Source organism: Crinia signifera, chromosome 11, assembly GCF_055691185.1.
Source record: "Crinia signifera chromosome 11, ASM5569118v1, whole genome shotgun sequence".
In the NCBI taxonomy this organism is placed as follows: domain Eukaryota; kingdom Metazoa; phylum Chordata; class Amphibia; order Anura; family Myobatrachidae; genus Crinia; species Crinia signifera.
This window is the reverse complement of record NC_139227.1, coordinates 120,939,701-120,955,209: the sequence shown is the minus strand read 5'-3', so window position 1 is coordinate 120,955,209 and position 15,509 is coordinate 120,939,701. Positions and strand designations below refer to the sequence as shown.

Genomic DNA, 15,509 nt, shown 5'->3' with positions numbered 1-15,509 from the left:
CCTGGGTGCGTGCGCCCAGCAAACACCATGTTCTCTGTGGCCGCATGCACCCTGCACGAAACATCCCTCCCCATGTGCCGGGGAGCGAGGGACCGTAATAAGGTCATGATGACAGGCGTGGCAATGACGTGCAGTGATGAACGAATAATTCGCAGTTGCTAAACAAGCCATCTACTCTTCTAATCATTTACTCAATCATTCATTCATGTGTGGGCACCTTGAGTCAGGCATTCGGTAACATATAGAATACCGTAGTAGGAATCATTAAGGGACTAATGGATGGTGCTCAAAGCAGCACTATGGCCCTTATTCTGGTTCACTCGAAAAGGCAAAATCCTTCTCAAATGGACAAAACCATGTGCACTGCAGGTGGGGCAGATGTAACATGTGCAGAGAGAATTAGATTTGGGTGGGGTTTTACTGCAAATTAAGATCTATATTGCAGTGTAAAAATAAAGCAGTCAGTATTTTCCCTGCACAGAAACAAAATAACTCACCCAAATCGAACTCTCTCTGCAAATGTTACATCTGCCCCACCTGCAGTGCACATGGTTTTGTCTTTGCGAGTGAACCAGAATAAGGGCCTATGTTAGAGAGAGAGAGAGAGAGAGAGAGAGAGGGTGCATTATACAGGCAGCTGGGAAGAGCCCCCCCCCCCCTTATCCCATTGGTGTTCCCCTACAGACAGCACCTGTGATAATGGAACAATGTCCCCATTATTGGGCACTTTCGCTGTCATATCACACAGCACTAGCTGATGGCGGGGGGCTCTATAACAGGGGGCCGGCCTCCGGCTCTATAGAGGGGCCAGCCTCCGGCTCTATAACGGTCTCTGAGATCTCCTAGCAGTCCATGTTTTCCAGACCGCCCGGCGATCTGTAGACAATGTGTCGGTTAGGAATAAATGCAGAACATGTTTGAAAACGTGTTAGTAATGGGATGCAGTCAGCATGTTGACAATAATCAGGCCGTCACTCAATAGGTCGACCACTATTAGTCGACACGTGTAAAAGTTGATTTACCTGTGGTCGACATGGTCAAAAGGTCAACATAAGCAATAGGTCAACATAAGTGTTTTATTTTTTCTTATTTTACCACCCAAGTGGACATAGATACACAATAGTGTGCCTACCGTAGTGCAGCACCGCGCCCCAAGCGTGGCGAGCGAAGCGAGTGTGCGTGTCCACCTATGTCAAAAAAACATAAAAAAAAACCGTCGACCTTTTACATGTTAACCTTTCCATGTCGCCCTATTGCTTATTTCAACCTTTTGACCATGTCGACCTTTTTCATGTGTCAACCCATTGCCTTTCGACCAATAGTGGTCGACCTTATGACCCATGATCGATCTGCTGTATAAGCTGGTGGGAGGGAGCCCTACACCCGGACAGGGTGCAGTGCCCGGACATACATTATTACAGTGCTCGTGACTGGGGTGTCGGGATATACGGATATCGGACATATATCGGGATATATAAATAGCAGAGTCCTACAGATTGCATCTCTGGATCTACCGAGTGTCAGAACCCCGATGATTGCACTGTTGGGATATATAACTTGACTTCAGTGATTGCCGTGTCGGGATATAACCAGCAAAGAGTCGGTGGGTCAATGTCGGGATATATGACTCCAAATGGCATAGTCCCTATTATTGCACTGTTGGGATGTATGTGAAGCAGAGTCCCCGGGATTGCAGCGTGGAGATATACCGGCAGCAGAGCCCCTGTGATTGCAGTGTCGGGATACAGGAGCAGTGAGTGCAGTGCACACACAGATTGCAGCTGTCAGTAACCAGAGCAGCTGCTGGCAGCCGGCGCTAGGACCCGGGCGGCAGGACCGTTTCTTAGAAGCAATAAGGCTGTGCGCCTGCGCACACGCCGCAGTCAGAGAGCCGTTCTCCTGGTGGAGCTGCTGCACGTTCCAGGCGCCCGGAGCCCAGCTCAGCCTGTGGAAGAAACCTTTCCGGAGAACCCCTATGCGCTGAGTCCCGGAGGAGCTGTCCGTTCAGCACCAGGTACTGCAGCACCCCTATCAGGTGCATGGGCACAGAGGAGCCATGGATGTAGGGGGCAGGCAGAAGAGGTGCCACTGATAGCCATCACCCACCTATAACACTGGGGACCTGTTACACCACCTCCACCAGCCTGTCCCACTGAGGCACAGCACTCCCTGCTTTCCAAGCCAGTGCCCTTGGGAGCAGTCCTTGCATTGAGTGCCCATCGGGACCGATGACCGGGACTCACACACGACATGTTCAATAGACGACATGGGCCAAGGGGACGAGACAGATCGCATCGTGATAAACGTGGGAGGAACGAGACACCAGACCTATCGCAGCACCCTCCGCACCTTGCCAGGGACCAGGCTGGCGTGGCTCGCTGAGCCCGACGCCCACAGTCACTTTGACTACGATCCCAGGACCAATGAGTTCTTCTTCGATAGACACCCAGGGGTCTTTGCCCACATTCTGAATTACTACCGGACGGGCAAGCTGCACTGCCCGGCGGATGTGTGCGGCCCCTTGTACGAGGAAGAGCTGGCATTTTGGGGTATAGACGAGACTGATGTGGAACCTTGCTGCTGGATGACCTACAGGCAGCACCGAGATGCTGAAGAAGCCCTGGATAGCTTTGGGGGTGGCCCTGTGGACACCGGCGCTGACGACGGGGATGTAGATGGCACTGGGGACTCAGGAGATGGGGAGGAAGAGCTGGAAATGACTAAACGTTTGGCTCTAAGTGACTCTCCAGATGGCAAATCGGGAGGTTTTTGGAGGAGATGGCAGCCACGGATTTGGGCTCTCTTCGAAGACCCCTACTCCTCCAGATATGCAAGGGTAAGATATACCACCCATTTTCAATTCCTCCTCCCCCACACACACTTGAGTTCCACATAAAATGTCTCCCATCATGTATGGAGTGAGAATTCACTATAGCAACGTGAGGGCTGAGTGCGATTCATCAACAGATAGCTTTCTCCGTCTTCGGCCAATACATGAGGAGGATGGGTAATTGCTCCATAATCCATTAATGGCATGTTCTTCACATACACTACAACCTCCAAGGTCCAGAGACCTCTGGAGATGAGATGTCAGATGGGAGAAACCTTACATCAAGAAAGAGACCGGAGCCAATTCCGGCTGCCAGCGGGTTAATGTAGGATCTGGGGGTGTTTAGGTGAATGAATTCCACCTGTAAATAAAGATTGGAGTTACGACGATGTCAGCAAATAATGCTGTTGAATGTAGTGAATTCCTTTTTTTTCTCCCCCAGGTGCTGCTAATTAATTATACATTCATTGTCGTAATTCGGGGCGAGCATAGTCATAATAGGTCATTAAGAGAAGCTCTTATTGATGCCCTCTAAACTCTACGCTGGCCCTCAAAGGGTTAAACATAAGAAGCCTTCTGGCAAAGCCATATAACTGGCTGCTGTAATATTCTATACGATTCCATCTCACACCTGATTAACTCTTTCAGCCATTGGAAAGCTCCTTGCTGAAGGTGACGCTGCCAAGTACGTCCCCTCTATTCGTGTATTCCTGATGGAGGGGACGAATCCTCTGCCCTTCACTGGGAAACACAAAGAGGATGTAGGTTCTGCTCGTTGGGGGAGCTGGAAATAGTCCTTTTTGTGTCTTATACAATGGGTAAAGGCTTGGCAGATTTTAACTGCATGAAGGTCGATTGTGACAGATGCTTTTTGTGACGGTTTCCATGGAAGGCATCATAACACATCGGACCGAATATGCATCTACGTGGTACCGACATGAATTTTAGGCTCATTATCACATAGAAGGCTGGGTGCCCTTCATCCTCCTGGGCACGGATAACAAGAAAGTGCATGGTACAATAGTGTGTGTCAGTAACAGGTCAGAAAAACACCCCAATATGTTCTGGGACATATTTACATTCGTTATTCCATGTCACAACAAGCGGAATACACGGTATTAACCCTTCCATGTCTGACGTCTAGTCGGGCTCAACAGCCCTAGCGCTAGTATCAGATCCAGTGGTGAGACACTTTAAAATAAGAACATTAACGACATTCAACATTCAGTGTGGACCATTTTTGAATAAAAAAAAAAAATACAGTTAATTTAAGACTGTTTGAATTGCAAAAAAATTGGACTGTAAAGGGTTAAGGAGTCATTTTTCTGAAATACACCAAAGAGCAAAGAGTGGGACATCATATATGCAGAGAACCCACCTAGATTACTATACTAGTCTAGGATTCTCTAGGGCCACAAAAATTGTAATGGGTCTTTTCCAGGGGACACAAGTGCAAAGGGTCACCGTCATTTTACTGGTTTCCAGTCTGAGGGGCCACAGTAATTGGGGCCATAGAGATTCGTTAACTGCAATTTTATTGGCTAGAACGTTTGTTTTTTTCTGTCATAAGGGCCACAACGGTTGAACATGTTTTCTGAATGACATTGGTTATATAAGGGGCCCCAGTGACTGGCTTTGGTCCTCTGTCTCGGGCCTGTGTACTGATGTAGGAGTGCACATTGTTTAGCAGATTGAGTCGTGAACCATATTTTGCTTTCACAAATTCTATTTGATCATTGAGACAGAAGGAGGGTAGATGAGATGTGCCTCGTCCTTCACATTGGTGTCATTTGGAGCATTTAGCAGCAAAGAAAACAACATTAGCTTGTAGGGCTAGTCACAGGGGTTGCAGAATAACTGCAGGATAATCAGTATAAGGGCACATAGTGGGTGAGTGCTCTGTGCCCGGTCCCCGGTCCGGTCGCGTCTCCTACAGCGGGAGCTGCCATTTGTGGGCTGCACAGGTGACAGGACTGAGGCAATGGTTGGTTAGTAAGGATGAGGCCTGGAGTCATGGGAAGGAATACATTATACTCATGACGGGATACGGTCGTATTATCGACGACACTTAGGTCGACAGTCATTAGGTCGACATGCAATTAGGTCGACAGGGTTCTAGGTTGACATGGTTGAAGGTCGACAGGTGTCTAGGTTGACATGGGACAAGGTCGACATGGATTTAGGTCGACATAGGGTTAGGTCGACAGGTTGCGAGGTCGACATGGGTTTTTTCACTGTTTTTTGAGCCGACATGTGCAGACAAGCGGTATTTCATGCCCTACCATCCACTAGGGCGTGGTGGGAGAATAAAATAGTGTGCCGAGCGCAGTGAGGCACCGTGCCCAAAGCATCATGAGGGAAGCGAGCGTTCCGAGGGGCTGCGGTTGACTTCCATCTGTGTCCATGTCGACTGTGTCGACATTCGGGTAAAAAACAGTGAAAACCACATGTCGGCCTGTCGACCTAACCCACGTTCTCATCCATCTGTGTCGTGAAAATAGAAAAAAGTTTGGAAAACATTGGTCTGCTTTATATATGCCAAACACGGCAGGTATATAATGGTATTCTCTGCAGATTATACCATTGTTGACCTTTGTAGAGATTTGCATAATGCGGTATTTATGTATTATCTGGGCTCCCATGTTAAATGCACCCCATTTTTTCATACCCCTACTATCCAACTACGCATGGAGTTGAGTTTATATAGTGTGGCGAGCGCAGCGAGCTACCGTGCCCGAAGCGTGGTGAGCGCAGCGAGGGGACGCGGTCTCATAAGAAAAACGGGAGCCCAGATATTACATAAGTACCCAGAATGCTGCTCTTTTCCATCTACTGCTTAAGAGATTCTAGGACCAGATGAATCAAGCTTCAAAAAGTGATAAAATAGAGAGTGATAAACCACCAGCCAATCAGCTCCTGCCTGCCATGTCACAGGCTGGGTTTGAAAAATAACAGGTAGTTGCTGATTGGCTGGCTGTTTATCCCTCTCCGCTTTATCACTTTTTGAAGCTTGATACATCTGGGCCACAGAGTGATAAATTCTGCAGATTATTATATTTCTGACCTTTACATATAAATCTGCCCAATGCAAATATCCCATGACCAGGGACAGGCTGGGGTTCCAAAGCAGCCTAGTATTGTATTGTGCATGCGCACAGCTAAGAGGCGTGTCACATTGCCCAAAGGGTGTGTCTAGTGCCACATATGGGCGTGTCTATGCTTCAATGCTTGTTGTTGCAATATATTTATATTTGCTGGGATATTTCTTTTCTTCTCAAATAGCACAATATGGGTGGGATTCTCTAAACCACAAATGCGATAAAAACCCCGTTATCTGGATTTTTACTGCATTTCTGTATTCTCGGATCCCCCTCTGCAGTGTCAGCACTGCGCCTGCAGAAGCCTATGGGCTTCTTACCTCAGCGCTGTGTGAGGGATCCCTCCCAGCATGCTTCCCGCTGCCCCCCTCGCTGTGCACATGCACAGACGGACTCGCGAGGGGGGCAATAAATGTTAGAGCATCCCGCCCTATATATGAATAATGTGATGCCTATTTATTTATTTATTTATTTACAGTTTCTTATATAGCGCAGCAGATTCCGTTGCGCTTTACAATAGTAGACAGTGATAAGACAAACTGGGTAACAACAGACAGACTTGGAGGTAGGAGGGCCCTGCTGCAAGCTTACAATCTATAGGGATATAGGGATGCAATAGATTTCAAATGCAGTTTGACCTTGTGTGAATTCATCCCTAAGCATAGAACTATGTTCTCAGTGTATTCATTGTTATTTTATTGTCAACACTAGACTGTCTGCAACTAGTAGGCATTACTTCTATTTATTGGATGTGCTGTTCTCCATACAAATATAGAATTAGCCAAGTCATTATGGACTCCAGTTACTCTAATTAAACAAATGTGTTTACCTGAAGAAAGATTACTAACAAAAATTCTTACCTTACAGTAAGTCACTCGCCTAGCAGCAGCATGCTATGGATGAGTGCACATCAGCACAGATAAGACCCTGTGTGATCATGTGCTTCAGCCTCTCTCTCTCTGTCAAGGGTTCCTACAATAAAGGATAAAGAGAGTTGTCAGCAGGGACTCCTGAGCAGCTACACCAATCACAGAAACTACACAAAATCACTGTCCTTGCAAAGAAACTCCTTTAGTGTCACCCCTGGCAGAAACTGAAAAATCTGTCATATTAGAAGTACAATGCAGGGTAGCAGGAGATTTATGACTAAAACGGGAGCCATCTGCAGGATGCAGGAGGGGTAGGCAACTATGCATGAGACACTATGACATGTCTCTGTATGTCGGACAGCAAATCAGAACGCCAGGAGACAGAGCTGCTCCGCCAGCCCATGAGACTGCGTGCCATGTGGTTGGCTTGGCCCAGTTGGTCATTGGCCCTTCTGTTGTTTGCGAGAAGTGCCAAATAGCCAGTCCAGCCCTGCCCATGACAAATACATAGTGATATATTCTGCAGATGACATGTCTGACCTCTACAAATATATCTGTAGAACATTGCTCGATTCCACCTATTCCTGACAGATACACAGTGATTAATGTTTCAGATTATTAGTGTCCTATGTCATACCTATCAACACTGTAAACAAGTAAGTTTAGGCTTCTGGAAAGGGGCGTGGCACCCATAAAAAGGGGCGTGGTTTCATGGGAATGACACAGTCCCTCTGTCTCAAGTGAATAGACAGCGCATTTGCACAGCATCTTTTGATGGCTCTGCCAACTGCACCCCACCGCAGGACACTGCTGCCCATGGAAAAGTGGTACAGTCCCCCAAAAAACGGGACTGGCCCATGAAAATCGGGACAGATGGGAGGTATGCTCTTTAGAGATCTGCAGAACATTGCTCCATTCCACCTGTATCCTGGCAGATAGATGGTGATACATTTTGCAGATTAATAGTGACCTCTCTAGAGATCTGCAGAGCATTGCTCCATTTCAACTATCTCCCAACAGATACAAAAATGATACATTTCGCAGCTTATTAGTGACCTCCCCAGGGATCTGCAGAGCATTGCTCTGGCCCAGCTCCGGTATTCCTGAAGAACATATGGTCCATCTGTTAGGGCTGAGCAGCCGTACGAGCCGCCGGTGTGAGGAGTGTGTCCCTGCACTCTCTGCTCTACATTGTTGATGAAGCTGAGAATCGACTGTTACTGCAGTTTCCATGGTAACAGACCCGCAGCAGACGGCGCTCTCTCTGCCACTCATATATTTACTATTCCACATACTGATATTTCACATTGTTGGGGGCAGTGTTATTTTAGCAGAGGGCGTAGTATAATCTCTTATATTATTATTATTATTATTGTGGCTTTTCCTATGAATCTGCATGTTAGCAGTATACGTTATCACAGTACGTATCTGCCCACTACAAAGGCAGCAGGTAAATGCACCCCACAGAGACCAATGGAAGGACTTCGTGTTGCTGTAATATTCTGCAGCTGATTATCCTTCATATTCATCTTGGAAGATGCTTTGTATCCATTCAGATGTTGGACACCGAAAAGATGATGGTTTTAATGGGATGATTCCTCAACCTATTTAGACCTCCACAATTCAGGGCAGCAATTCTTATTATTGACTATTTCTTAGCAATAACCACAGCACAGAGACCTTTCTGTCAGCAGATCTCACATTGATATCATCTGCTGTCAGGTGTAGGGGGTGCTGTCCATAGCAACGGTCACCGCGGTGTATGTGGTACAGGGGATGCAGTGCACACTGGCCAATGGATCAATGGGGGCCACTGGGCACATAGAACACACTTTCCACGTCCTGCCGTCAGCTGCGCCATCTATCCTACTAGTTCTTTGGAAAAGATGGTGCTGGTGTAAGAGATAGCTGGTGTCACATGCAGCAGGTATAGAGTGGGGGGAGGCATAGAGTTCGGAAGGCTGTTGTAGAGTGGGGGGAGGTAGTTATAGAGAGTGGAGGAGCAAGTATAGCGTGGGGGGCAAGTATAGCGTGAGGGTTGCAGGTATAGAGTGGGGGGGGCGCAGGTATAGAGTGGGGGGAGGCATAGAGTTCGGAAGGCTGTTGTAGAGTGGGGGGAGGTAGTTATAGAGAGTGGAGGAGCAAGTATAGCGTGGGGGGCAAGTATAGCGTGAGGGTTGCAGGTATAGAGTGGGGGGGGCGCAGGTATAGAGTGGGGGGAGGCATAGAGTTCGGAAGGCTGTTGTAGAGTGGGGGGAGATAGTTATAGAGAGTGGAGGAGCAAGTATAGCGTGGGGGGCAAGTATAGAGTAAGGGTTGCAGGTATAGAGTGAGGGGCAAGTATAGAGTGGGGGGCAAGTATAGAGTGTGAAGGGAAGGTATAGAGTGGGGGGCTGGTATGGAGTGAGTGGAGTCAGTTATAGAGTGGGGGTCAGGTATAGAGTGGGGAGAGGGCAGGTATAGAGTGGGGGGAGGCATAGAGTTCGGAAGGCTGTTGTAGAGTGGGGGGAGATAGTTATAGAGAGTGGAGGAGCAAGTATAGCGTGGGGGGCAAGTATAGAGTAAGGGTTGCAGGTATAGAGTGAGGGGCAAGTATAGAGTGGGGGGCAAGTATAGAGTGTGAAGGGAAGGTATAGAGTGGGGAGCGGTAGGTATAGAGTGGGGGGCTGGTATGGAGTGAGGGGAGGCAGTTATAGAGTGGGGGTCAGGTATAGAGTGGGGAGAGGGCAGGTATAGAGTGGGGGGCAAAGAAAGAGTGATGGGGGAAGGTATAGAGTGTGGGGGGCAGGAATAGAGGGGGGGGCGCAGGTATAGAGTGGGGGCAGGCATAGAGTTCGGAAGGCTGTTGTAGAGTGGGGGGAGATAGTTATAGAGAGTGGAGGAGCAAGTATAGCGTGGGGGGGCAAGTATAGCATGGGGGGTAAGTATAGAGTGAGGGTTGCAGGTATAGAGTGGGGGGTGCAGGTATAGAGTGGGGGGCAAGTATAGAGTGTGAAGGGAAGGTATAGAGTGGGGAGCGGTAGGTATAGAGTGGGGGCTGGTATGGAGTGAGGGGAGGCAGTTATAGAGTGGGGGTCAGGTATAGAGTGGGGAGAGGGCAGGTATAGAGTGGGGGGCAAAGAAAGAGTGATGGGGGAAGGTATAGAGTGTGGGGGGCAGGAATAGAGTGGGGGCAAGGAAAGAGTGGTGGGGCAGGTATAGAGTGGGGAAAAGTATAGAGTGTGGAGGGAAGGTATAAAGTGGGGAGGGGGCAGGTATAGAGTGGGAGCAAGGAAAGAATGGTGGGGGTAAGGTATAGAGTGGGGAGGGGGGCAGGTATAAAGTGGGGGCAAGGAAAGAGTGGCGAGGGTAAGGTATAGAGCTGGGAGGGGGCAGGTATAGCGTGAGGAGAATGCTGTCCCAGGCTCCCCTATGCCTTTATTACATGGTCAAAATGCATTGTCATAGTAGAGCAGGGATGAGGAACCTTTGACCATCAAGCTGTTGTTGAACTACACATCCCAGCATGCCCTGCTACAGTTTTGATTCTTGGCCATGCTAAAACTGTAGCAGGGTATGCTGGGATGTGTAGTTCAGCAACAGCTGGAGGGCCAAAGGTCCCCATCCCTGTAATAGAGGCTGCCACCGGTGATCGCTTTCTCCAAGGCATGGTATGGATCAAAGGAGAGACAGTGTAGATTAACAGCCAATAGGTCGACACAAAACTGTCAACATGCAAAAGATCGTCATTGTGAAAAGGTCGACATACACAAGGTCAACATGGACGGAAGGTGGGCATGAGCAGAATGTCGATGAGAAGGTTGACTTGAATTTTAACTGTTTTGGTGTTAATGTTGACACCTGAGCATGTGGAGCCCCAGTTAGTGTAGCGCTTCGCTCCCCATGCTTCGGGCCAGGACCTCGCTCCGCTCCTCCGGCAGCGGAAAACTTTAATATTCCCATTAGGAGCCCACGTGGATGTTAAAGTATGAAAAAGTCCCCCAAAATGGGAAGGGGGGGGAATAGGAAAAATGTATGATGAACTTTTCAGGTATCGGTCCTTGCTAAGCCAACACTTTGCTGACCTAGGGCGTGTCGACCTTTTGGTGTCGACATATTGACTGTTGGCCTGTGGTCCAGATCCCAAGTTTAACTTAACAGATGAAGAATGTTTTCTCTCTTCTTATTTTTTTATTCCAATAAAGCATATAAGGCCTAATTCAGGTTGGCTGGCTTAGCAGCGTACATTTGCTGCTTAGCGAGCCGAAAATCACCACCCGCCAGGTGAGCGAACGCCCTCAGTCTGATCTGACTTCTATCTGCCCCAGAGATGGCCGAACAGTGGGTGGGCACTGGCGCCAGGCCTGCGTTCGCATGGGGATGCCCCGCACTTTTTCTCTGGGTGCACCCACTGTTTTTGGCCACTGTGGTGGTAATGGCCCTTATTCTGGTTCACTCGCAAAGGCAAATTCCTACTCAAATGGACAAAACCATGTTGCACTGCAGGTGGGGCAGATGTAACTTGTGCAGAGAGTGTTTGGTACAAAGATAGGTACAATTCGCAGATGAGATTCTAATTAACAAAGAACAGTATCCCCAATACTGTGGTAATTATTTACTAAGATTGGAGATCTATTGAACATGGGGTGTTGCTATGGGAAACCAATCAGATTCTATCTATTATCTTCCAGAAGGTGCTAAATAAATAAGAAATAGGTTCTGATTGGTTTCTATGGGCAACATCCCATCTCCAATAGATCGCCCATCTTAGTAAATAAATCCCCTGTATCGCTGGTATTGTGAAAATTATATAAAATCGTTTTGTGATTGGGGCGGTGCTCAATAATATTTATGCATTTTTTTCATATGGAAACATGCATGAATAAACAATGACAAAATACCACTGTAAAGGCCCCCTTACATTTGTCCGACTTGTCATAACGACAAGTCGGACCCGATTGTCCCAGCAGCTCCCCGGGAGGGATCACATGCGATGGCACTTCATGTGCCAAGTTTTGCATGTGATAAATCGCATGCGATTTATCACATGCCACTCCCAGGGAGCTGCAGGGACAATGGGAGCGGGGGGACAGCAGCAGGAATATGCCCGCAAACAGAGAGTGGGCAGGGGGGGGGTCGGGGTGCAGGGAGCCGGGCAAGAAGCCGCTGGGCAGGGAGCAGGGGGGGCGGCGGCGCAGAGTACCAGGGAGCCGGGCAGGAGAACACGATGCAGCAGCAGCACTTCCCAAAAAAAAGAAAAACCCCATACAAACGAATAGGAAGCCATTGATTGGCTGAGACCTCTCTCAGCCAATCAGCGATTGGCTGAGAGAGGTCTCAGCCAATCGTTGATTGGCTGAGAGAGGTCTCAGCCAATGAATGGCTTCCTATGCGTTTGTATGGCCCTTTTTTTTTTTTGAAGTGCTGCTGCTGCAGCAGCGTCTTCTCCTGCCCGGCTCCCTGGTACTCTGCGCCGCCCCCCCTGCTCCCGCTGATGCTGCCCGGCTCCCTGTGCTTGACTCTGGTATGTCCCCTGTTGTGGGGGAGCACGGCTCCGGGCAGCACATAAGATTTAGCAAATCTTATGTGCAGCCCGTCCGACCTCCCATCTCCGATCCGATGCGCACGGGGCCGCGCATCGGGTCGGAGGGGATGTCACCATATGCGATTTGGGACGATTTCACGGCCCGATTCATCCGAATCGGCCAAAATCGTGCCCAAATCGCATAATGTAAGGGGGCCTTAACTCTCCTAATTTATAATAATAATAAACATACTAGATGATTAACATTCCTTAATTTCAATATTTCCTTAAACAAATTGGGTCCAATACAGAGGCAGAAATACCATTGGTGCATCAGGGCCCACTGCTGCCCATCACCTTCTTCCTGTCACTGTTTTTCACTCTCACACTCTGCCTCTCCCTGTCACTCTCTGCTTCCCCCTGTCACACTCTGCCTCTCCCTGTCACTCTCTGCTTCCCCCTGTCACACTCTGCCTCTCCTTGTCACACTCTGCCACCCCCTGCCTCTCCCTGTCACTCTCTGCTTCTCCCTGTCACACTCTGCCACCCCCTGCCACTCTCTGCTTCTTCCTGTCACACTTTGCCACTCCCTGCCTCTCCCTGTGACTCTTTGCCACCCCCTGCCTCTCCCTGCGCCACTACACTCTGCCTCTCCCTGCCTCTTACTGCCACCCCCTGCCTCTCCCTGTTACCCTCTGCCACCCCCTGCCTCTCCCTGTCATACTCTGCCTCTCCCTGCCACACTCTGCCTCTCCCTGTCACCCCTGCCTCTCCCTGTCACTCTCTGCGTCTCCCTGTCACACTCTGCCTCTCCCTGCCACCCCCTGCCTCTCCCTGTCACTCTCTGCCACCCCCTGTCACACTCTGCCTATCTCTTCCACCCCTGTCACACTCTGACTCTCCCTGTCACTCTCTGCCACCCCCTGCCTCTCCCTGTCACCCACTGCAGTGTTGCATATTGTGAACTTGGGTTGGGGTGGAGGAGGGGGGCCCAAATGATATTTTTGCACCCAGGCTTACCACCCACAAACTCTGCCACTGGCATAACAATGGCTCCACAGACCCCGCGGTATCTTGGAGGTGTTTGGTACATTTTGGGGTCTGCAGGAGCTATTGCTGCTCCACTAACGGGACCGCCGCTATTGCTGAGTCTGTCACTGCTCCGCTGCTGGACCGCCGAGGCCAGAAAATCTTCCTGTTTGTGGTCCCAGTGCTCCTCTGTTGCCATTATAAATGCCCCTCACAAAATGGCTGCTCCCTCACAGCAGACAGTTAATAGTTATTGGGGATGGTAGAGGAGGGGAGCGTTGAATTTTGTTTTGGGGGTGGGGGGGGGCGTGCAAATTTTAGTTACGCCACTGTCCACTGGTCCAATGACCTTTTGCTAACAAATGAGTCCTAGTACGCTAATATACATTTGATTGATAGGTTTGTGCTTGTACAAGTGACAACATTATGTAATTGTTGTATGTTCTTTTAAACTGAAAAGCATTAGCGCCCACATATAATCTATGCACACTTTTCCTCTTGCGGGATATCAATATACATATGTTTCATGAATACATTTATTTGTTCCTCCGTCTTTCTCTGAAATGCAGTTGACCGTCGTACTACTGCACTGACTTAGATGTAATATATCCAACACTCAGAACTGTATTTGTAATAGGAGCAGTAAACGATTTTCAATAATGTAAAGTATTTGTTGAAGGGCAAAGTAATATAATACATCTGCTTTCAGGAAGTGGAGAACATGTCATTGATTCCTGAGAAAACCAGACCTATAGCTTAGTAAACGAGATGGGAGAATCCAGATAAGGCCTCAGAGACAGTAGTGACCATTTGGATCATATGGTAACATTTGGCAATGGTACATCTAGATGAGGGGATATCTCTACAGGAAAGTGTTCCAAATATATGTAAAGCAATTAGCTAAGATTACATCAGCTACCAGTCACGCCTCGATGAATACTATTGTGCTCTATGCTGTGAGGATACAAATGACATGACTATACCAGGAATGTTCTCCCTGTAGTTGGTTATTTGGACTTGACGTAACGCTTAGAATACAGAACTACTAGAAGCAGTTATAGAAGCTCTATAATACAGCCACAGCAGAAGGTAAGAGAGTTTTGGAGAGGTTGAGGAAGTAGAGTGTGACGGGGCAGGGGTGAATGGTAGAGTAGAATAAGATGGGAAGGGTGGGTGAGTAGAGAATGTCTGAAATGGGTGAGTAAGGATGGGCAAGTAAGAAACGGGAAGGAGATGGACATAAGGAGCATAATGGGGGGGCCAGGTGGGACGAGAGTGATGGGGAAGGGAGTTGTGTATGAGTGGCAGGGAATGAGTATGTAGTACATGATGGGGGCGGAAGGGTAGATATTGGTGATAAGTAGAGAATTTAGTGAGGATGGGTGAGTAGTAGGGGATGGGCAAGAAGAGCATTACTAGGAGAGCGGGTTAGTAGTGGTGAGTAAAGCAAGATGGAGTAGAATGTGAGTGTGCAGACCAGGCTAGGAAGGGCAAGTATACAATGATTAGAGGGATGGGCGAGTTGACTGTGACATAGGCAGGCGGGTGCATAGAGAGTGATGGAAGGGATGAGTGAGTAGTGTCTGATTGTGATGAGTAGTGTGTGGTGGGGAGCATGTTCATGTACAGAGTGGTGGAAGGGATGAGTGAGTAGTGTCTGATGGGGACGAGTAGTGTGTGTTGGGGAGCATGGTCATGTAGAGAGTAACGGAAGGGATAAGTGAGTGGTGTATGATGGGGAGCATGGTCATGTAGAGATTACCGGAAGGGATGAGTGGCTAATGTCTGATGGGGACAAGTAGTGTGTGGTGGGGAGCATGGTCATGTAGAGAGTGACAGAAGGGATGAGTGACCAGTGTCTGATGGGGACGAGTAGTGTGTGTTGGGGAGCATGGTCATGTAGCGAGTGACAGAGGGATGAGTGATTAGTGTCTGATGGGAACGAGTAGTGTGTGGTGGGGAGCATGGTCATGTAGAGAGTGACAGAAGGGATGAGTGATTAGTGTCTGATGGGGACAAGTAGTGTCTGATGGGGATATGGTCATGTAGAGAGTGACAGAAGGGATGAGTGAGTAGTGTCTGATTGTGATGAGTAGTGTGTGATGAGGGAGCATGGTCATTTAGAGAGTGGCAGAAGGGATGAGTGAGTAGTGTCTGATGGGAACGAGTAGTGTGTGTTG

General features: G+C 48.6%; 2 protein-coding genes across 4 annotated transcripts in view; one reads left to right on the top strand and one right to left on the bottom strand.

The window, feature by feature from the left end:
- Positions 1-15,509, bottom strand: part of SERGEF (secretion regulating guanine nucleotide exchange factor) — a 461,739-nt gene that overhangs the window by 265,285 nt on the left and 180,945 nt on the right. For both annotated transcript variants that reach the window (XR_014465527.1, XR_014465525.1), the window contains one exon: positions 6,789-6,900. The gene's annotated coding sequence lies outside the window, so the exon portion shown is untranslated. The remainder of the gene's footprint in view (positions 1-6,788; positions 6,901-15,509) is intronic.
- KCNC1 (potassium voltage-gated channel subfamily C member 1) overlaps positions 1,876-15,509 on the top strand; it is a 121,584-nt gene continuing 107,950 nt past the window's right edge. For both annotated transcript variants that reach the window (XM_083164590.1, XM_083164589.1), the window contains exon 1: positions 1,876-2,836. In XM_083164590.1, the coding sequence (XP_083020716.1) occupies positions 2,267-2,836 (570 nt within the window). In that variant the 5' untranslated portion in view covers positions 1,876-2,266. The remainder of the gene's footprint in view (positions 2,837-15,509) is intronic.